The 23,204-nt window shown below is 52.6% G+C and overlaps 1 protein-coding gene across 4 annotated transcripts; it reads left to right on the top strand.

Annotated features, from left to right (window-relative positions):
• The first annotated feature begins 8,189 nt into the window (after window positions 1-8,189).
• ABCG4 (ATP binding cassette subfamily G member 4) lies at window positions 8,190-21,812 on the top strand. Of its 4 annotated transcripts, none has more exons than XM_025465266.3 (15): window positions 8,190-8,321; window positions 8,996-9,245; window positions 13,563-13,680; window positions 13,809-13,941; window positions 14,076-14,126; window positions 14,340-14,485; window positions 15,584-15,707; window positions 15,837-15,951; window positions 16,127-16,269; window positions 17,680-17,778; window positions 17,980-18,148; window positions 18,246-18,346; window positions 19,434-19,592; window positions 19,756-19,874; window positions 20,027-21,812. In XM_025465266.3, exons 2-15 carry the CDS (start codon window positions 9,008-9,010, stop codon window positions 20,250-20,252), a joined length of 1,941 nt encoding a protein of 646 aa, XP_025321051.1. In that variant the 5' UTR covers window positions 8,190-8,321; window positions 8,996-9,007; the 3' UTR covers window positions 20,253-21,812. The 4 variants fall into 4 exon arrangements, with proteins under 4 accessions (XP_025321051.1, XP_048965842.1, XP_048965843.1 ...); XM_049109885.1 differs by having other exon boundaries at window positions 8,226-8,242; XM_049109884.1 differs by lacking the exon at window positions 8,190-8,321 and adding an exon at window positions 8,667-8,687.
• Window positions 21,813-23,204: the final 1,392 nt, after the last annotated feature.

Below are 23,204 nucleotides of genomic sequence, written 5' to 3'. Positions count from 1 at the left end.
TACATATTTTGTTATTGCCCGAGTCATGCCCCTTCACTTCAGACGTATGTACCTGTTACCTTGGGCTTTACAGCAGGCCCTCCTGTTTGTCCTTATTAAAATTTTGATTGATACCCATCCTCAAGAGGTGGGTTAAAAAGTTGAATAGAACAGGGCCAAAGACAGACCCCAAAAGCAAGTCATTAGAGACCTATCTCCTAAGACCAGATGAAGACTTTAAAGACTCCAAGCCTTGGGGCACCTGGCTGGTCGGTTGAGTGTCTGCCTTGGGTTTACATCATGATCCTAGGGTCCTGGGACTGAGCCCTGTATCGGCTTTCCTGCTGAGCAGTGAGCCTGCTTCTTCCTCTCCTCCCTGCTTGTGCTCTTTCTCACTCTCTCAAATAAATAAAATACTTAAAAATGAATAAATAAAGGTTCCAAACCTTGAAAACATGGTGGTGCCCCATTTTCCGTATACAGTTCAAAAAGAAAATATTGATCCATGAAGCATATATAAGGACATCCAACTGATTATAGTTTCTTTCAAAATATACAGTTGACCTTTGAACAATGTCGGGGTAGGGGCACCGGCCTCCTCCCCCATGGAATTGGAAATTCATGTGTCACTTTTGACTCCACTAAAACTTAACTGGTGACCAGAAACTTCACCAAGAACAGAAGCAGTCAATTAACATGTTTTGTATGTCATGTATTATATATTGTGTATTCCTACAGTAAAGTAACCTAGAAAAAAATGTTTTAAGAAAATCATAAGAGAAAATACATTTGGGACGCCTGGGTGGCTCAGCGGTTGAGCATCTGTCTGCCTTCCGCTCAGGGCGTGATCCTGGAATCTGGGATCAAGTCCCACATCAGGCTTTCTGCAAGGATCCTACTTCTCCTTCTGCCTGTCTCTGCCTCTCTGTGTCTCTCATGAATGATAAAGAAATCTTTAAAAAAGAGAAAAATATTTACGGTACTGTTCTGTATTTATTGAAAAAATCCATTTATAGTTGGACCTGCATAATTCAAACTCATGTTCAAGGGTCAGTTGTATATATTAATGATCAAATTTTGGTCTCAATCTTCCTTCCTCCCTCCCTCCTTCCCTTCTTCCTTCCTTCCTTCTTTTCCTTCCTTCCTTGAAATTCCATGCTCTGGATCATGGGGACAGCAGAAGAGATTATGGCCTGCTATGGTGTGATTCCAGTTCTCCAGGACTGGGTATTTGTGGCTCAGCAGGCATAGAAAGCACTGGATCCAGGGTCAGAGGTTATTGAATCTAAGTAGCCAGAGGCTTGTGGAAGGATATCAGAGATGAGTAGGTAGGTGGGTGAGAACAGAACTTTGGAGGGAGGAGGAGGACCATACTAATTTGATTGTCTTAGGGTTTCATCATGGTCCCTGAAGATTAAGGAGACAATCTGTCTTACTCTTCCTCAAGGAATGTATGGAGAGGGCAACCCCGGTGGCTTAGAGGTTTAGCGCCCCCTTCAGCCCAGGGTGTGATCCTGGAGACAGGGGATCAAGTCCCACTGTTAGGCTCCCTGCATGGAGCCTGCTTCTCCCTCTGCCTCTCTCTCTCTCTCTAATAAATAAATAAAATCTTAAAAAAAAAAAAAGAGAGTGCGTGGAGAGAAGACCAGTGGCCCAGGAGTGTGGAAGCTAATGCTGCTTTTCTCTTACCTGGGGCAAATCTGCAATCTCAGAAAGAACATAGAAGGACTGAGTGAGTATAGAAGACAAATGATTCCCCAAAATGAGGAGAGAGAGAGAGGAATGGTCATGGGGAATAGTCACTTCTGTAAGATTAGGACCTATCAGTACAGGTATAAGGAATGGTAAATGAATGAATGGGTTTTGCTCAAGACCAGGAACCCCACGGTGCACTTTGGGAATAAAGGAGCAGACCCATTTCGTGTTGGATAATAGGGGTTGAGGCTGAGAGGGAAGGTTGACGGGGATTGTGAAAATTTTCCCTTCTTGGCTGGGCAAGGAATACAGAGGACAAGCAGATAGATGACAGTGGGGAAAGGACTGGAGACTCCGCTCCTTTCTGACTCCGCTCCTCCTGGGAGGAGGTTTGGCTGGGAGGGGTGAGAGGGCCTCCACATCCGGTTGTCTCTATTTCCTTGAGAAAATGGGAATTAAAGTTTTGGGATTTATAAGAATTGTCAAGTTTTAGAATTGCCATTAATAGATGTAGGAGTGAGACAGATCCCCTGATGACGCAGCTGAGGGTGAAGACCAAGATAAGGCAGCGGCAACTTCACTACAGACCCTTTTTTGCAGACACCGGCACCCCTGGAGCAAACACAGAAGACGGACTGTGGGGTTGACCCACGGCTGGGATGTGGATTGCGTCAGCCAAGAAGCAGAGTAATTTTTAAAAAGATTTTATTTATTTATTTATTTATTTATTTATTTATTTATTCATTCATTCATTCATTCATTCATTCATTCGAGACACAGAGAGAGGCAGAGACATAGACAGAGGGAGAAGCAGACTCCCTATGGAGAGCCCGATGCAGGACTCAATCCCAGGAGCCTGGGATCACGCCCCGAGCTGAAGGCAGACACTCAACCACTGAGGCACTCAGGCATCCCCTAGGAGCAGGGTAATTAAAGCAGCTGGAGCAGACTGGACAGGGAGGCCCTGGGACACCAGAAGGTAGTGGTTAGAATCAAAGCACTAGAGGTTCCAGGGCATCTGGCTGGCTCAGCTGGTGGAACGTGTGACTCTTGATCTTGGGGTCATGAGTTGAAGCCCTATGCTGGACATCGAGCTTATTTAAAAACAAAAAACAGCACCTCTCCCCAAAACCACAAAGCATTAGAGGTTTCAATAAGACTTCTGAAGATTAGAGAGCAGAAGGGAAAGCTTATGATCAGAAAGGGGACCTTTTTTTTTTTTTTTTTTTTTTAGAGAAGGGGGGCTGCAGAGGGAGAGGGAGAGAGAGAGAATCCCAAGCAGGCTCCTCACTCAGCACAAAGCCCAATGAGGGACTTGATCCCAGGACTCTGAGATCATGACCTGAGCCGAAGTCAAGAGTGGGCTGCTTAGCTGACTGTGCCACCCAGGGGCCCCGGAAAGGGATCATTTTTTAACGGAGCTATTCAGAGTCCATGGTGTGTCTAAAAGAAGGAGGCTGCTGAGTGGAGAGAAGTCACTACTGTGGAAGAGTCCACGCTTACCCGCAGAGGGGTTTCTACCCCCGCTCCAGTGGAGTGGGCCCTGTCTCACGAGGGGAATGACCCCACAGAAACACTTGCAGGCGTCTATCTGCTCTGAGGCTGGTTCTGTGCAGAGGACACAGCCAGGGGGGTGGAGGGAGCTCAAGTTCTAGGAAGGAAGGAGACAAGTTGGGATGGGGGGTGATGGGGGGAATGAGAGGGATCCGAAGGGAAAAGACTCTTAGGTAGACAACCTTGACATTTTGCAACTTTGAAGATCACTTAATTTTCTTCATAACAAAAGGAAATGGCAGGCACTATATAGCAAGAGAGAGATGGAGAGCTACATATTATATGTTTATTTATTTGTCAGAGAGAGAGCGAGAGAGCACAAGCAGCGGGAGCGGCAGACAGAGAGAGAAGCAGGCTCTCCACCGAGCAAAGAGTTCGATGCAGAGGCTCCATCGCAGGACCCTGGGATCATGACCTGACCCAGAGGCAGGCCCTCAACCAACTGAGCCACCCAGGCATCCCCGTATTACACTTTTAAAATGACCTTCAATGTTGCTTGATTTTGTTATGTATGTTGTATTTTTATAGTTTTAAAAGAATAATTTTAAAACAACAGCAGGGTGTCTGCCTAGTAGGTACCCCTTCGCTGCCTGGACTCACGCCTATGCCCATCTTCACTGCCTGCCTTGGGCTTGGGGTGCTCCATCCGCCTCCCTCCTCATGGCCCCCTCATTCCCACTTCTGGGCTGTGTTTCCCCCAGTGGCCAGCAGAGGGTCCTTCTTTTGACAAATACACTTTAAAATCATTCTTTCCAAGATGAGATACTAGTGTGGTGGGCAAGGGAGGCACCGTGGATGAGAGGTCTGAGGCGTTGGAAGCAGAACTGAGGTGGTTCCAGAGTTCCTGTCCAGTTCCTTCCCTGATCCCATAGGACACTGCTACCCTCCTTTTTCCATAGGTCCACCAAGCTCCTTACCAACTACTTCTCCCACAAATCCCTGCCCAGAGCAGCCTGTCTGCTAGATTAACTCCTGGCACTAAGCTGAGACAGGAATTTACTGTTTCTGCCTTGCTTCTTATAAGCCAATTAGCATCAACCCTTAACTGTCTGGGTCTAGGAATCTGCACAGGGTGGAGGCTCTATCTTGGGAAGGTGGGAATTGAGGAGGTCCCAGAGAAAGGAAAAGATCAATCCCAGAGAACGGAGGAGGACTATTTGGGGAAGGGGGAAGGTAGTCCATCTGAGGGAAAGAAAGTCCATGGTAGGAGATGGGTGGGGGGGGCGGTTCTGGGTCTCTCGATTGAGGGATGACGGTTCTCTTGAGCAATGGTTCTCAAAGTGTGATCCCCAGACTAGCAGCATCAGCATCACCTAGGGATTTATTAGAGATGCAAGTTCTCTGGCCCCATCCTACATACTGAATCAGAAACTCTAGGAGTAGAGCTAACGATTTGTTTTAACAAGCCCTCCAGATGATTCTGATACGTTCTGAAGTTTGAGAGCCACCACTCTTGAGTTATGAGATCTCTTCTAGGAATTAGAGATGTAGGTGTGTGTGTTCAAGGGAATCAAAGGTCTGATATGGGGGATATGTGATGGGAGTATCTCCCAGAATGAGGAGGGTCTGTCCTAGTGGGCCTCTAGAAGGATGGAAAGGTTTTTTAAAAAATTTTATTTATTTATTTATTTATTTATTTATTTATTTATTTATTTATTTACGAGAGAGAGAGAGAGAGAGAGAGAGAGAGACAGGCAGAGGGAGAAGCACGCTCCATGCAGGGAGCCTGACGTGGGACTTGACCCCGGGTCTCCAGGATCATACCCTGGGCTGAAGGCGGCACTAAACCGCTGAGCCACTGGGGCTGCCCAATGGAAAAGTTTTATATCTGAGAACAAGAAGAGGTCTATTCATAGGGATAGAGATGGATCTACTTTAAAAAATGGGAAAGTGGAATATTAGAGTATGAGGAAGATTGGCATAGTAGATAAAGTCATGGTTTAGAATTACTAAGTCTTGATTTGGATCCCTGGAGCCATTACATTAACTGTGTGAAGTCATGCTTGTATTTAACATTTCTGAGCATCAGTTTCCTTATCTGAAACATGGGAGGCTAGTACTGACCTCATGGAGTCGTCATGAGGACTGCTTAGACTGTCCATCAGTCAGCTGATATCTATTGAGTGTATTTTCTGTGTCCACGTTCTGGGAATTCAGGGGAGAAAGATACAGACCTAGCTCTTTACTCAGAGATCATATCTCTATGCTAGGCACCTAGCACATGATAGGCACTCAATAAATGTAGTTTCCTGTCCAAGGGAGTGGGAGATTCTTCTAGTGGAAATAAAATAAATCATGGTAAGTCTCACCTGGAGAGTAAGGATGTGTAATCTATTCTTGAGAATAGGCATCAAGCCCTTGGACCCTTGAACCTCATAAAAACTTTTCGAGGCTGATCAGCAGGATTTTTGTCATCTTTCGTTCATGGACGAGGCTCAGAGAGGTGGGGAAATTTGCTTAAGAACACAGCATGAGTAAAAGCATCAAGGTCAGAATGCAGATCTCCAACTCCAGATTAAGGTCATGGAAGATGTGCTAACAGAATGGGGAGAGGGCATTCTAGAGCATGGGAAGGCCTGGTCGAGGGAAGAGAGTGGACTTTCATGGGTATCTGGTGGGTATTCCAACCCAGGGAGTGGAAAGTTCATATAGGGTAGTGAATCTTGACTTCTACCAGAGGGGTCAACTGCGGAGCTTTTATTTTATTTTAGTTTTTATTTTTTTATTTTATTAAAAGATTTTATTTATACATTCATGAGACGCGCGTGCACACACACACACACAGGCAGGCAGAGGGAGAAGCAGGCTCCTCACAGGGAGCAGGATGCGGGACTTGATCCTAGATCCCGGGATCACACCTTGAGCTAAAGGCAGACGCTTAACCGCTGAGCCACCCAGGCATCCCTACTGTGGAGCTTTTAAAAACACTAACATAAAAAAAATAAAATAAAAACACTAACATTTGAATCCCACCTTAGAGATCAGGACTAACTGGCTTGGAGTATTATCTAGACGTCTTTTGACATGCCCCCAAATGAGGCTTAACTCACGGCCAAAGAGGAAGGATCACTGCTCTGGGGTGTGGGGTGTGAATCCCACGGTATAGAAAGCTAGTTGAAGACTTAGAAATGTTGGTCTCTGGAACTGGTGAAGCCTGTCCGGAAAAGGGGACATGGTGTTTCTAAGAAAGGGCAGGAAACTTTCCTGAGGATCCGCAAGTTGTATGCCAGGGAAAGGGGAGGAGCGTCATTAAGATGTGGTGGTTATGTTGGAAGAATGGAAGAGCCTGTCAGAAAATGGAGGGAGACAGTCCATTTGGAAATAGGGCTCTGAAAGGCCCCAGGGTGAGGTGGGGAAAAGCAAAGACCTCAGAATTCAAGCCCTGCTCTGCTGCAGACTAGAAGCGCCCTTTTGGGCACATTGCTTAATCACCTTCCTTATGCCTCTGTTTCTTTATTTCTAAAGAGAAGTTGTAACACTTGGCTCATAAGGATATTGTGAGAATTAAATTAGGCAATGCCAGGTCTGCAGTGATTGCTCTGTAAATGCAACCATTTGGGATGGGGAGTCTATACTATAGCATTGGAAAATGAAGGGGTCCATCTCCATCTCCAGGCGTGTCTAGGTGACTAGACCAGAGTGAGAACATTCATCTTGAGGAACAGTGGTGAATGTGGGGGCGTGGGATGAGGGAAGTTAGGGAGGGCTGGATCCCAAATCCACTAAACCTTACAGAGGCAGGGTGAAGTGTGGAGATGTCCTGCAGGGGTCGCCAGCCTCAGGGCTGTGGAGAGGCTGGAGGAGGGGCTGATGAGCAGGGGAGAGGCTTGACTGCTAGTAACCTCTGGACTGCTGCAGTAAGGAGGTGACAGTGGCACCAGCAGCCTCCCCTCCCATCTGTCTGTGCTCTGTGACAGGTGGGAACTTAAAAGCTCAGGCCACGTGTCTCAACTGGCTAACCTACTTACCCCTACAAGACTGGGGCTGGGGCAGGCGGGAGGGCGGGGGCATGAGAACATGAGAAAGGAGCAAAGCAGGGGAAAGCCCCGGAGTGTTTTCGGGACCTGCATTTGAAGGCTCGTGAGCTGAAGGAGGGAATGACGAGTGTACTAGAAGATGTCAAAGGCGGTGTCTGTGAGCTGGGTTCATGCCCTGGTACAGATGCGCCTCCAGCATCAGATGCGTGCCTGTCCTAAAGGCCTGAATTTGCCTGGGGACATAAAGATTTCTGTAGCGGAGCAGGCTGAGTTCTAAGTACCACTGAACCTTGGAGCTGCTTGCAAGCTCTCCCAAAGTGTCCACCCTCCTTCCCTTCTTAACTAGTTAGGGAAAGCCGGGAATGGCCTGGGGAAAGGGGAGCAGGATATCCCAAGACTCTAGCTTTCAGAGCTTTTTATCTGGTTTGGGGAATCCCTGGAGGAAGCCCGAGCTCAAGGGCCAGAACTGAGGGAAATTGGTGGGGGAATGGTGCAGACATCTAACAGCTTCACAGCCCGTTGAGAGTGATGGCACCTGCACCCCAGTGCCCACCCCCACCCTATACGCACACCACCTTGTCTAGTTTGTAATCCACGGACCTGTCCCCACTGAGCGACTTCGGCTCTCCTTTCCCCACTGTCTCCACGTCGGTCCTTCGCCGCCGCCCCCCCTTCCCCAGTCCTGGGTTCACACCTGCTGCCGTGTCGCGGGCTCCGCTGTCCCCCTCGCCCTGCTCGCCCCCCGCCGGCTGCGGGGCGGTGCGGGCCCTTTAAGAACAGCGGGGCCGGCGAGCAGTAGCTGGGAGCGGAGCGCAGCGGCCGGGAGGCTCGGGAGGACGCGGCGCCCGGGACCGGCTCCGGGAACCGGCCGTGCGCAGCCCCGGCGGGGCGCGCCCCTCGCCCCCCCGCCCCCCCCCGTCAGCTCTCCGCGGACCTGCGGCCCGGGCCCTCCCCAGGCTCCCGCCCCGCCCCGGCCCCGCCCCGGCCCGCGCCGCCGGGACCGGGAGCCGGGCCGCGGGTGCCGCAGCCGGAGGCAGGTGAGGAGCCCGGAGTCTTCATCCCCGGCCGGCGGCAGCGCCAAGCTTCCCGGTCCGCACCGGCCCGGGGCGCGTCAAGGTGACTAGGCTGCGGGAGCTGGGGAGCTGGGCAGCCGGGAGCTGGGGAGGGGAGCCCCGGGGGGCGCGGCGGCGGGGGAGGGGGGTCTTGAGCCGGGGTGGTGCGCCCGCCTTTGGGGAGAGCCCGGGGCGCGCGGGCGCAGGGGCGCGGGCGGGAGGGGCGGGCCGGCGGCGCGCCCGGGGATGGGGAGGGGGATGCAGCGGGAGATGCGGCGGGAGGCCCGCAGCCTCCTCTTCCTTCGCCTTCCCCGGGTCAGCCAGCGCGCACCCGGCTCCCGGCCCTCCTAGCGGGCAGCCTCGGCCGGCCGCCCCTGCCCTCCTCCCCGCCCCCCAACCCTCCAGCCCCCAGGGGCTGCTGGCCTGCGGGGTAAGGAGATTAGAGCCGCCGCGGGTGGGGGGGGGGGGCGGGTGAGGGCTTCTAGGGGCCGGGCTGGGGCCGGGCTGGGGCTGGGGCTGCCTGGACCGAGGAGAGGTCGGGACTGAGCTGCTACGCGGGGAGTGGGGGGCAGGAGAGGGCAGATGCTCTGGCGGTGGGAAGTGGGGTGCTCCGAGTAGCCGATCTGCCCTACGAAGGAGGCGGGGAGTGGGGGTGGGGGAACATCGGCAAGCAAGGGAGCTTTGAGCCAGGGCTTGCGGGGGGTCTGCCCCCGAACTGAGCAGGCCCTCTCCCTGCAGGCCGGCGGCGTGATGGCGGAGAAGGCGCTGGAGGCCGTGGGCTGTGGACTGGGACCCGGGGCCGTGGCCATGGCCGTGGCGTTGGAGGACGGGGCGGAGCCCCCGATGCTGACCACGCACCTGAAGAAGGTGGAGAACCACATCACCGAAGCCCAGCGCTTCTCCCACCTCCCCAAGCGCTCCGCGGTGGACATCGAGTTCGTGGAGCTGTCCTACTCCGTGCGGGAGGGGCCCTGCTGGCGCAAACGGGGTAAGGGGGCAGCCAGGTGGGGAGCTGTGGAGCCCCCAGAAGTCTCTTAGAGAGCAGGAGGCCTGGGTGTCTCCTGCTCCCAAGTTCCGCCCCAGTGGGCTCTGTGGGAGCAGCTGAAATCTCAACCCACCACTGACTGTGCACACAGTTGCCGGGCCAGTTCCTGCCCCCCCCAACACACACACCTGTGAGCACTGGGGGAAACTAGGTCCAACTGGCTATTGAAGCTTTCCTCCTCTAAGATGACACTCTAACCTCTGGTCCTTAAGTGGTCCTTGAGGAGTCTGCCTTTGTTTTAGGTAGAATTCCGGGCTTTGTGGCCTGGTATGAGAAATCGGGAGCTGTATTGCAGCCCTCCTCAGTGGTTAGCAATATCCTTGTAGGTATAGAACACTGCTCACTTTAAAAGATGTTCTCATTCCTGTCATCTTACTTCATTCTTGCTGAAGTCCTCCGAGGCAGGGAGGGTGAAGGTTTAGCAGGATAGGTGACATCCCCATGTTACTAATAAGGAAACTGAGGATCCAGAAAGTTGAGTAACTTGACCAGTGCTGCACAGCCAATAAGTGGCAGAGCTGGGACCAGAAGCCAAGTTTTCCAGCTCTCTGTGTATTATTCTTGCATCTCTTAACTTCCCTGGTACAGCATTCTCATCTCCTCCTCTTTTCTCTCATCAGCGCCAGTGGTTAAGGTCTGGGGCTCTGACTTCCTTGGAACCCTCACCAGCCCCTGGGGTCCTTGCCCCTGCCTGCCCTGGGCAGCTGGAGCTGGGAATAGAGAAGCTGAGGGGGTTTGTTTTGTTTTGTTTCCCAGAGCTGGGTGTGGGTCAGGGGTGGAGCTGGGACATTGTTCTCTGAGATTTAAGAAATAAATTTGGGGTGCTTCAGAGCAGGGCTGAGCATGAGCTGTCTCTGCATTCCCCACCCTCACTCTCTTGAGTGACCCAAAAAGTCACAGAGCCTGAGTCAATAGAATCTGAGGCCTCTGGACCCCCTGCCAGGTACCCTGTCCCTGAGCAGCCTCTGCTCAGCCTCTGCTGGCCCTAAGACCAGCTCTGGGCAAATGAGGAGGTGGGCATTATTCCTATAGTTCTGTTTTTCCTCAGTTTTAAGGAGATATGAAGATAAGAAAGAAATGTAATTAGATGGACCAGCTGCTTCCACCGACCCCACCCTCACCCCCAGCCAGATTGGCACCCCTGACCAGGTGCTTCCTGCCTTTGACGTTGCTAGCCGTATGCTCTCTACTGTCCATTTTGGTGTCTCTTCTGTCTCTTGCCTTTTCTTAGCCCTCTGTCCTCCTCTCTTTGACTTGTCTTTTGACTGGAATCCCTCTCCCCTTGTCTGGAGGACAGAAAGCCATTAAAGGTAGGCAGAGGGGAGGAAGAGCGAGGGGCGGGCAGAGAGGGCGGTGTTCGCCTTGCCCAGGTAAGGACTTGCCACCCATCTCCTCTAATGATATATGATGTTTCTAGTTTTCAAAAGCACTTTCCCATGACTTATTATTAAATATGCCACTTAATATTGACAATAACCCTATTATGCCTTGGGAGGCGTTATTAGTATCCTTGTTTTCTAGATGAGGAAACGGAGGTCCTCAAAGATTAAGTGAGTTGACAAAATCACGAGAAAGTTACTGATGCAGGCAGGACTAGGGCTCTGGTGTGTCTTTATCTGGGAGGCCTGGCAGGCCCCTCCCGTGATGAGCAGCTGCGGAAGAGCAGGTGTTCAAAGACGGGGTTCCTAGCCACCGGGTCCGCTAGATGACCTTGGGCCATCTGCTTACCCTCTCTTGGACTCAGTTTCTTCATCTGTAAACTGGGGCCATAAGAATCGCCAGCACGCAGGTGTGTCGTGAAGCTTAGCCAAGGCGCTATCTGTGAAAATGCTTGAAAATGCAAGTGTAAGATATTTGTATTAGGCATCAGTTTTCAGTCTGGTGCTTGGGTGGGATTAAATGAGGGGAAGGTTGATCATGGCCTGTTTCTTCCCCTGCAAAAGAAATCACTTCCTGCGAGTCGCTCTGAAAGGCGGTTGCTGGAGTACACAACCACACGTCTTTCTGATTGATGGTGCTAATCCCTGAGGCAGGGCAATGGAACCTATGACTCCCTCTCTCCCAGGAAAGAACTTGCTGTATGACCTTGGGTGAGTCACTGGATGTCTCTGGGTCCCAGTTGGCTCATCCATGTTGCTATAGCAGCAGTGGAAGTAATGAGTTTGTAAATTGTAAAGCACTACCCAGGCAGTTGGTGTGAGGGGGACCCCACAGTGGACAGCAGCTGAGCCTCCTTTTGAATGGATGTGTCCAGAGGGACAGCTGGGTGCTGTGGAGGGAGGGTGAAATATCACATCCCTTCACTGTCTCTGCTTAAAGAGGTAGAGGGGAGAGGAAAATGAGCTCTGTGGGGGTCAGAGAATGGTGATAGCGAGCAAATCTCCAGTAGGGCCTTGGTGTTTCTGCCTCACTGAAGCAGGTCTGCAAGCATAGCAGGCAGGGCTCAGCTCATGCCCTCTCCCTTCCTCTCTACCACCTTGTTTCCCCAAGTGACTCTGTGTAGTCTCTGACCTCTGCTTCCTGGCTTGTGTTATATATATGCTCTCATGTAGCAGAGCTCTTCCTCCCAAGGATTAGAGAGCCTCTGACTTTCCTCTCCATTTTTGAAGGGTGCTCAGCCTTCAAGACTTCGCTTAAATGCCACTTCTCCCATGAAGTCATTCCTAATTTTTCCCTTGCCCCCCCTCAATTCTGTTTTCTACATTCTCATCGTACATTAATTTGTGCTTCTGTTATAATCCTTATTTTTGCTCTCTTCAGAGATGTTTTCCATCTTTTTTTTTTAAACCTAGACCATGACTTTCTCGAATGCAGGAAATGTGTCTTCTTCAGTTTTTGTCCAGTGTCTGGTACAGAGCTTGGAATGTAGTAGATATCAATAAGCATTTGTCAAATAGAATTAATAGTAAAATGTCACTTTTTAAATATACTCTGTGTGCCAAGGGCTGTGTCATAGACTTTACTTATATTATCTCATTGAATCTTTATAATAACCCTTTGAGATAGATACTATCATCTTCATTTACAGATGAGGGACCTGGAGCTCAGAGAAGTTAAGCAACTTGCCCGAGGTCACACAGCTGCTAGGTGTGGAACCACAATTTTTTTTTTAAGATTTTATTTATTTATTCATGAGGGAAAGAGAGAGAGAGAGAGACAGAGAGAGAGAGAGAGGCAGAGACATAGGCAGAGAGAGAAGCAGGCTTCATGCAGGAGCCTGACATGGGACTTGATCCTGGGACTTTAGGATCACGCCCTGGGCCGAAGGCAGGCACTAAACCACTGAGCCATCCAGGGGTCCCCATGGAACCAGAATTTGAACCATGGTCCACCTGACTCCAAATCAGTGCTCTTATTTTTTTTAAGATTTTATTTATTCATTCATGAGAGAGACAGAAAGAGGTAGAGACACAGGCAGAGGGAGAAGCAGGCTCCCCGCAGGGAACCCAATGTGGGACTCGATCCCAGGACCCTGGATCACAACCTGAGCCAAAGGCAGAGGCTCAACCACTGAGCCACCCGGTACCCCCAGATCAGTGCTCTTAATGCATCTGCTCCCTCCCAGTGAATGGATGAACCATAAGATTTTACTGAGCCATATTAGGGGCTGCAGAAGGGAGCCTAGGGGGTCAAGAGAGCCCAAAGAAGAAGGCTTTTTCAGAATGAGGCAAAAGTGCTGGGAACACGCACTCACAGAACACTCAGTGAGCGGCTAGTACATGCCAGTCTGCTGAGGTGACAAAGATGAGTAAGACACAGACTCTGTCCCCAAGTAGCTCACAGACTTATGAGCCTGGGGGACAGGGGTGAGGGACAGGGACCTCAAGTAGCAAACATGCTGGCATATGCAAAGTGCCAGGGGAACACAGAGGACGTTTAACTAGCTCACTCAGGCTGATGCCTGGCAAAGTCTTCCCAGAGGGAGTGAGGATGACGACTATGTTTATAGAAGGGGAGCAGGGTCATTGATAGACTTGATCTCTCTCCATGCCCATCCATGAGGTGTGGAGGTTTCTTTCATGGCCTACCGAAGGGTGTGGTCACCTCTGGTTCTCTGACATTAGTAGCGGGCAGCTCTCGGGGAACAGGAGCAGAGGGTGTGAATACCCTTGCCAGTTGGAAGCTTGTTCCTCCATCCTGACCAACCTCCCTGAGTAGGGGGCTGCCTAGTTCACTAACAGCCAGGGCCACTCCTCAGAGTTTTGCGTGCCTCTGTGCCCTGAAACCCTGTTTAGTTCTTCCCTTCCTCCCTTACCGCAGGTTATAAGACCCTCCTCAAGTGCCTGTCGGGTAAATTCTGCCGCCGGGAGCTGATTGGCATCATGGGCCCCTCAGGGGCTGGCAAGTCCACATTCATGAACATCTTGGCAGGATACAGGTGAGGGAGGGGCGGGGGTGGGGGAGGTGAGGGATGGGGCAGGAGCCAGAAAGGAGGATCCCCTGGGGAGCATGGAAGGTGTTCTGAAGTGGCCTCGACACCTCCATCTGCGACCAATGTTCCCTCAGGGAGTCTGGAATGAAGGGGCAGATCCTGGTCAACGGGAGGCCGCGGGAACTGAGGACTTTCCGCAAGATGTCCTGTTATATCATGCAGGACGACATGCTGCTGCCGCACCTCACGGTGTTGGAAGCCATGATGGTAAGGGCTGGGGGGCCAGCTCCCTCTGCCAGCCCCCGCGTCTGTCTGCTGTCCCCATCCTCCTCAGTGGCAGAGGGGTCAAGGCAGGGCCCTCCTCCCACCCATCTCTGACCTGCCTGCTCTCTGGGCCTCAGGTCTCTGCTAACCTGAAGCTGAGTGAGAAGCAGGAGGTGAAGAAGGAGCTGGTGAGTGGGGAAGAGGAAGCTGGGGTGGGGTCGGGGGGGACAGGACAGGTGCCCTTTTTGTGCTCTGGAGTTGTGGGGTCCTGAGTTGGGGGCTGGGACACTGGAGGCCAAGTAGACCCAAGGGAAAGCTTCTGTAAATTGGGGTGGCATGGCGGTGGGGAGGAGCAGAGATTCTGAAGCTGACCTGGGCCGGGTGGGGGGGTGCTGGGCCAGGTGACAGAGATCCTGACAGCACTGGGCCTGATGTCCTGCTCCCACACGAGGACAGCCCTGCTCTCTGGTGGGCAGAGGAAACGCCTGGCCATCGCTCTGGAGCTGGTCAACAACCCACCCGTCATGTTCTTTGACGAGCCCACCAGGTATTTCTCCCTGGCCTCTCCCACCAGGAAGCCCCCTCCCTCAGCCCTTAGCTGGGGCAGGAGGCTGCATCTGCTCCCCTGCTGGAGGCCAGAGTCCCTGCCCAGCAGCCTCCTGGGGCCCAGAGAAGGGCTTACTCCTCATCCATCCCTGCCAATCCTGTTGCCGTGGCAGCCCTATCCTTCACGTAGGCAGGAATTCTATGTCCTCCTTGACTGATGTCTCCCTCTGCTTCTCTTCCCCGCAGCCAATCAGTCACCCAATCCTGCTGATTCTACCTCCTTTCTCTCAGATTCGCCCTTCCCCCGTCCCTGGTGCCAGTACTTAAGTTCTGGACGTCATCAGCTCTTGCCTGCTTGTCTGCTTGTCTGCCCCAGACTCCTCATTCCCTGGCCATGCCTACTTCCCGGTTTGAAAACACACAGCCAGTCCCATTTGCCCTCAGAATAAAGTCCGAGGACTTACAAGGGCCTGGGCTGAACTATTTCTCCAGCCTCCCGTCTTGCTTCATGCTGTCTTGTATTTTATGCTCTAATAACACTGAATTGCTTATAATTCCCTGGGCCAGCCATGTGTTTCATGCCTCTAAGCTCTGCACATGTTGTGTCTCCTGTCTGGGATGCCCTTGGCCACCACGCCTGCCCTAATGCTGTCAGCTGGCTCAGCTCCTCCTTCTTCCACATGCACTCAGGAAACTTCTCCGACCGCCCTCCAGCCCCTGGGCCACAGATCTGAATCTCCCCCCTCTTTGTCACCCTGTGTTTTCTGTGGCTTGTTCCACATTGTCCTGACTGATCTGTGTTCACTCACTCTCCCTCTGGAGCAGAGTCTGTGTCTTAGTTGGCCATCATTGTGATCCCAGTGTCTGCCATTCAATAGATGCTCACTCCATGTCTGCTTGTTAGACTGAGTGGCGCTCTGGGGTTCTTGGTATCTCCAAACGCCCAAATCATCTAGTATGTACAGGCTATCGGGCACGGCCAGAGTGACTCCCTTCCTGCCAGCTCCTTCCCCTTTGTAGCAGCTGCCCCACCCCAAACACTCCCTTCTCTTGGCTCTGCCCACCACACCTCACCCCCTGGTGGCCTTTCTCTGGACAGTGGTCTGGACAGTGCCTCCTGTTGCCAAGTGGTGTCCCTCATGAAGTCCCTGGCCCAGGGGGGCCGGACGATCATCTGCACCATCCACCAGCCCAGTGCCAAGCTCTTTGAGATGTTTGACAAGGTGAGGGGGCCTGGGCATCACAGGGGACTGGCCTGCCATGGGGAGAGTGGAGAGTGTCAGTAGAGGTGCTAGTGGGGCCCTGCCTCATCCACTGGTTGTGTTCTCCTCATCCTTCCCTTTCTGCCTCAGCTCTACATCCTGAGTCAAGGTCAGTGCATCTTCAAGGGCGTGGTCACCAACCTGATCCCCTACCTGAAGGGGCTTGGCTTGCACTGCCCCACCTACCACAACCCGGCTGATTTCAGTGAGTGGGGGCCTGGGGTACGGTGCTGGGCCAAATCTGGGGGATTGGATCATGCACCTGGGCCTCCCTGGGGAGGTCTCACTGTCCCTTGCCTTCCCCCATCCATGGAGGGGCTGGCTCGCCCTTGGGAACCAAGGATAGATCTTAGCCAAGCACTCCCCTCTGTGTCCCCCAGTCATCGAAGTGGCCTCTGGAGAGTATGGAGACCTGAACCCCATGCTGTTCAGGGCTGTACAGAATGGGCTCTGTGCCATGGCTGAGAAGAAGAGCAGCCCTGAGAAGAACGAAGTCCCCACCCCATGCCCCCCTTGCCCTCAGGTGAGTAGAGGTGGAGAGGACAGAGAGAGAAAAGTGGAAGGGGAGGGTAGATGGGACCATGGATGATGGCCCTGCCAAAGAGACTGTCCTCCAGAGGCATCACAACCATTAGGTGCTAGGAAGACCCCAGAACTTGGAATAGACCTATTGCTAACAGCTGCGTGACCTTGGGCACGTTGGTCAACCTCTGAGCTTTGGCATTCTCGTTCATTTATTTGTTCAGCAAATTCTTACTAAGTGTCCTCAGTATGGTGCACAGTGCCACCTGGTAAGCAAACCCAATGCTGTCCCTTGCCTCATGGCCCATGTGTCTTGCTGACATCTCCAGCCCAGAGGTGATGACACTTCCCCCCAGGGTGGGGGGAAGACTAACTAGATCATTGCATAAACCTCTTTGCACCGTCGCTGGTACAGCTGGTATTCGTTCGGTGTTGGTTCTTTTTCCTAAATGAGATACTGTGACCCTTGAAAATGTCTCCAAACTAAAGGAGAGTTCGTGTAGCAAGTCAACAAAAACAGACAGTGGGCCTGTGCAGTGAAAGGACATAGGCAATTTACTGGCAGAGGGCCACCCAGGAGAACAGGGAGCTCGGAAGAGGGGCTCAGAAGTCTCAAACTCCCCAGTGGCTTGCAAGGGAGAGTTTTTGAGGCCACAGGTTGGGGCCAGGGTCTCTTAAGAAGGTGGATGTCATTGACCAGAGACCCATAAAGTCATGCCAGCAGGTGCTCCAGTGCTTGTTATGTCTGAACCCTAGAGGTCTTTTCCATCTCAAGAGACTTGAAACCTGAAACATATCCTTAGTCTTTATATTAGAGGTTTTATTTGGTCTGCCTGGTGATGCTATCTTTAGGGCAGTGCTGATGCACCACTTGTAAGCTAGTGGGGTTCCATTCCTACAGGTCCTGGGGTTGGGCCAGCCGTGCCTGGGGGCCATATGACCTCTGGTGTTCATGCTTTCATCCGAACCGACAAGATGGATGCCAGCTTCAAAAGCCAGAAAGGCTGGTTGTAGTTGCCATCATTATGATCGTTGTTAAATTATGATTGTGACACTGGTGGCGTAAAGGTACTATGCCCTTTGGGTAAATGTTTCTTGATGGAGTAAAGACAAGAAGAGGAGTGATTGTTCTACTGTTAGCCCCCACAGGTGTCCTCAATGTCCTGGCTCTCTCCTCCCTCTCAAGTTTTTACTCGCTCCTTGTCTCTCTCTCTCTCTGAATTTCACTCCAAATCACGACCCTGAGGCCAGCTTCCAGGCACACCACTCAATGGTGGAGAATTTTCCATCAGTACAGAAAGGACTGGAGGACCCCTGGCCTGGGGAAGGGCTCAAGAGGTTTCCCATCACTGAGCTGGGTGTGTGGTGGGTGGGTGGGGTGGGCTCACCTGATCCAATGTCCTCTCCCCAGGAAGTGGATCCCATTGAAAGCCACACCTTTGCCACTAGCACCCTCACACAGTTCTGCATCCTCTTCAAGAGGACCTTCTTGTCCATCCTCAGGGACACGGTGAGGCATCAAGTTGGGGGAAGGCTTTGGGGGGTGAAGGACCTCAACAGCTGGGGTGGGAATGCACCCTGTCCCCCTCCCACCAGCCAGCAGCCTCCCAAGGCTCTGTGGGTCTATGTGTCTGTGAGGGCAGCTCTGAGTTCCTACCCCAGTGTGGCCTGCCCATCCCTGGCCTGTGGCCCATCCCCTCTCCTCACTCAGGTCCTGACCCACCTGCGCTTTGTGTCCCACGTGGTAATCGGCGTGCTCATTGGTCTCCTTTACCTGCACATCGGTAACGATGCCAGCAAGGTCTTCAACAACACCGGCTGCCTCTTCTTCTCCATGCTGTTCCTCATGTTTGCTGCCCTTATGCCAACTGTGCTCACCTGTGAGCTGAGCTGCCCTGGGTGGGGGCTGGGGGTAGAGGGGCTCAGGGTTGGGGCCGGGATGTCAGCCAGCTGGGCCTCACCTGCCCGTGTCCTCAGTCCCCTTAGAGATGGCGGTCTTCATGAGGGAGCATCTCAACTACTGGTACAGCCTCAAAGCATATTACCTGGCTAAGACCATGGCCGATGTGCCCTTTCAGGTAATCCTCCTCCTCCCTCCTGTCTGGCTTCTTCTGCCTTTGCTTGCTTGCCTCCTTCAACCCTGTCACCTGCTGTCCTTTCATTTCCTACTCACTTAGCAAATAGGTGGGGAGTACTTACTGCACACCAGGCTCTGGGCCAGGCACCGGGATCCAGCAAATGAATAAGACAGAGGTGATCTTGAGCTTGTGGAACTTATGTTCATGAGGGAACAACTGATGACAACCAGAGAATGATGAAAATAATAACCCTATGAATGACTCTGTAAATCGGAGCCACGGCAGTGGAGGGTAGCTAGAGTGGGCGCTAGAGCCTTACTGCTACTTGTTAGCTCTGTCTCTCTCTGCTTCCATATCCCCATCTATAAGGTAGAAAGATGCGAGGATCCACTTCAGAACTGTTTGTGACAAACCAAGAGTTAATACGCTGAAAGGACTTAGAATATTGCTTGGCATGTACTAAAATGCCCAACAATAGCTGGTTTGGATTGGTTTTATTGCCACTAGCTCTCTGTTCCAAGATCTGGGGCCACCAGTAATCTGTAGGGCAGCTGTGTGCAAATTAGAAAAAGATGCCCCTTCCTCAGGGTGGATGCTGCACATGCCATGGTGCAAGGCTTCATGAGAAGAGCACGGCTGGATCTCGGCCTCTGGTGGCCTCCTGATGAGGTGCCCTAATATAGGGAACAGCCTGCATGACTATCCCATGCCAGGCTTGGATTCTGGCCTCCTGCAGGTGGTAGCTCTGAGGGGGACAAGATGTGTCCACATATAGAGTTAATTCATCAGCAATATAAAGAATAAATAAGCTGGTCCACTTTAGGAGCTCAAATATGGAGATGTCACCATGTCTGAACCGGTCAGAAGGGGCCTAATGGAAATGGTGACACTGGAGGATAAATGAGGGTCATCCAGTAGAGAAGCAAGAGGACATGTGTCAACCTGGGGGGACAGCATAGAGCATGGGGACAGGACTAAGCATGGCTGCTCTAGGAAGAACTCTTTTAGGGGTTCCTGCCCAGTTGGAATGGAGGCTCTGGGCCACCATGGTTCACATTCCCTGCTCAGACCTGTGCCCACTCCCCAGGTGGTGTGCCCGGTGGTGTACTGCAGCATCATGTACTGGATGACAGGCCAGCCAGCGGAAACCAGTCGCTTTCTGCTCTTCTCAGCCCTGGCCACGGCCACAGCCTTGGTGGCCCAGTCTTTGGGGCTGCTGATTGGAGCTGCCTCCAATTCCCTACAGGTGGGAGGGCTGGCACCTGGGGATCCTAAGAGGGGCTGGGGTCTGGTGGGAGGAAGCAGGGGCTGACCTAAGGAGTGGAATAAATCGGGGGGAAACCGTGGGCCTCCCCAGTCCTGGGTCTGTCCCGGTCACTTCTGTGACGGTCCCCTTCCCTCCCCTCCAGGTGGCCACCTTTGTGGGTCCAGTTACCGCCATCCCTGTCCTCTTGTTCTCCGGTTTCTTTGTCAGCTTCAAGACCATCCCCACTTACCTGCAGTGGAGCTCCTACCTCTCCTATGTCAGGTCAGTGCCCCTGCCCTCACCATCTGTCCCTGCTCCTCCCTGCAGGAGCCCGGGCCGCAGGGATGAGAGAGTTGCAGCTGGGCCCTGGCAGTTTGCCCAGGGAACAGTGACCCTATACTCTGTATCCTGCTCTGATGTCCCCGCGTGCACAGGTATGGCTTTGAGGGTGTGATTCTCACCATCTATGGCATGGATCGAGAAGATCTGACCTGCTTGGAGGAACACTGCCCTTTCCAGAATCCACAGAGTATCCTCCGAGCACTGGATGTGGAGGATGCCAAGCTCTACCTGGACTTCCTGGTCTTGGGCATCTTCTTCCTGGCCTTGCGGCTGCTGGCATACCTTGTACTCCGTTACCGGGTCAAGTCGGAGAGATAGAGGCTTGCCCGGGCCTGCGCCCCAGCCCCCGCAGTGGAAGCCCCCAGACCCAGCCCTCTGGGACTGTTTTAACCTTATAGACTTTGGCACTGGTTGCTGGTGCAGCCACTTTCCCCTCTCTCAGCTCCTCCACGGGTTGGTTGCTGGACTGTGCTCCCAGCCGTGGCTGTGGCCACGGGGGCTCCAGCCCTCCCTGCCATGCCCAGGAGTCTTCCCCAGTTGATGCAGTTTGTAGCTTCCTCCCTACTCTCTCCAACATCTGCATGCAAAGACCACTAGGAGGCTGCCACCCTCCTTCTTGCCCTCGGCACCCTCCTCTGTTGTCTGCCTGGGAGCCCTAGGTTCTCCAGGCCCCCATTTACAACTGACCAAAGTGGCCCCCTCTGGGGGGTCCCTACCACACAAGTGTTTGTAAACTGGGCTGTTCTAAGGTTCGGGTTCCAGGGCTGGGCCCTGGTGGGGTCCCCTGGAAGTCCCATTTGGACATTGGAATGGAGCAGGGAAGGCTCTGGAAGTCTCTTCCTCCTCCTCACCTTCTCCCCACCCCCAGACCTGGCTGATTTGGACAATCTGCTGGAACAGAAGCTGGGTTTCCTGTCTGGGCCATCCCCTCCCAATCCTGGGGATTGGAGAGGCCTGGGGCCATGCGATGCCCCATCCCCTTCCCTGTCCCCTTTGGCGGGGGTAGGGTCTGGTGGCACCTCTGCAATAATGTCTGTGTTTCTCTCCCACCTGCCACTGGAACTGGAGAATGCACTTTATTCTGGGGCGTGAGTAGGAGAAGACCAAGCCTCCTTTCTTGCTTCTCCTGCTCGGTCCTGCAACACTCCCTACCCTCTCCAGTTACAGACACATAACATGCGAACAGGCAATCTCACCCCAACACACACTCACTGTCCCCTACAGCTCTGAGGAGGAGCAGTGGTGGCATGGTGGTGGTGGTGGTGGTAGTGGTGGTGGTGGCGGTGGTGGGTGCTGCAGAAAGGGTAGTGCCAACCCCCTCTGAGGATGCCGCTTTGACTATAAGGGTGAGGCTGGTGCCACCCAGGGTGTCCTGGGATCTGCAGGTGTCTATCCCTGAGTCTTCCTTCCCCTCCAAAGCAAGGGTGGCACAGGCAGTAGCTCCCCGGAGCTCAGGAGCCAACACAGGCACACGCACGGGCGTAAGTTGGCTTCGGCCACTGCCACCCCATCGCCCTTCTTTTGTGCGTCAAGCTGGCATTTTCGCTCCGCTGCCCCCTTGCCCCGCCGCCTGCTGCTCATTCAAACTCCTATCTGGGTCTCTCCATACCCTCTCTGCCTTCCCATCAGCCACATTGGCCCCTGGGCACCAGAGCAACAGACACAGAGCATGTCTGGCTTTCGTGGTAGGTCCAGACTCACACCACTTCTGATTTTCCTGCCCCCCAGGGTTCTCCCCCACCCCACCCCACCCTTATTCCTGTGCACATACCACTCTTTCTTCTCTTACCCTGCCACAGATTTTCCCCATCATCCAGAGATGCCAGTTGTATTTGTGGGACTTCACCCATTATTAATAAAACCTATATTTATACAGTATGCATGTGTAAATGTGTCTGGCTGTGGCGCCTGGTACCATAGTCTATGGTGGGTCTTCAGAACACTTGAAAGAAGTCTGTGGGGATGCCTGGGTGGCTCAGTGGTTGAGCATCTGCCTTTGGCTCAGGTCACGATCCCAGAGTCCTAGGATCAGAGTCCCGCATCGGGCTCCCCATAGGGAGCCTGCTTCTCCCTCTGCCTATGTCTCTGCCTCTCTCTCTGTGTCTCTCATGAATAAATAAATACAATCTTTTAAGAAAAAAAAAAGTCTGAGAGCTTTAGGGAGTTTGTGGGATGGTAAGCTAGTATTTGTCAAGCCAGTGAATGTGTATCCTATGAAATACCTGTATTATACTTTAATATGTTACAGATATTTCATGTTCATAATCTCAAGAGAATCCCATGCCCACTTTGCTTTATCTCTCATGACAACCCATTTTGCAGACAAGAGAACTGACACATGGGTTAAGTAAATTGCCTAAGGACCCTTAGCTAATAGGGGTGAAACAAGGTCTGGGAACCAGATCTTCGGCCTCCAGACTCCTCATTCTTGGCATTGGCCAACAATGCTGACTACAGTGGATCTGCAAGCTGTGTGTGGGTGCCCTAGGTCTGTTGCAGGGGTGTGTTCTTGCCGAATGATACATGTCTCTCTCTTTAGAATTCACTGAGCCCTGGTTGTGCCTATGCTGGGGGGTGTAGTAGTGGTCATGAAGGGCAGTGAGGAGCAGGAGAGACTCTGGAGCCAAAGCTCTCTGGCCCCCAGGTCACACTTAGCAGGGTTGAGCCATTGGCTACCAGGACCGCAGATGGTTTGGTGGCCTGAGGTTTGGAGTATGCAATTGTCCACAAGTCCTTGAATGCTTGTGGCAAGATGATCCAAGAAGCAGCACACTGTCTCACCTTCTTCTTTACTGATCCTGAAGCCTGGGAACTGAAGGAGAGGACTGGCATCAACCCTGCCAGGTGCCAGGAACATCCTGCCAGTGCTGCATGCAGAGATGAGGGTCTGGTCTATTACTGGAGGGGTGCTTACCTGGGGATGGACGTTCTCATGGTAGGGGGGTGTTCAGGGTGGTAGTGGGAAGTGGGAAGAAGTCAGAGCCTAGCTTCTGGAACTCTACTAGCTTTAGGGGGCATTCTGGGAGCCATCTTTTCTCTGCAGTGGTAACTGCAGATGGCTTTTAAAAGTCCACGGGCAAAAAATCCCACCATGAAATAGTCTTTCTTCAGATTCTTCATCTTTACTTTCTCTTTCAAAATGTAAATACTCCTAAAAGAGTAAAACATTTATAAACACACACTTATAAGTGCCCTTGGGAGCTAAAGGAGACGAACAGTCATTCTGGAGCCAGTAAGGGCCATTCAGCCACAGAGAACATCTGTAGAGCA

The sequence above is a fragment of the Canis lupus genome, chromosome 5 (genome assembly GCF_003254725.2).
Source record: "Canis lupus dingo isolate Sandy chromosome 5, ASM325472v2, whole genome shotgun sequence".
Taxonomy (NCBI): Eukaryota; Metazoa; Chordata; class Mammalia; order Carnivora; family Canidae; genus Canis; species Canis lupus.
Note: the sequence above shows the minus strand (reverse complement) of the source record. Positions and strands in the feature narration are given on the sequence as shown.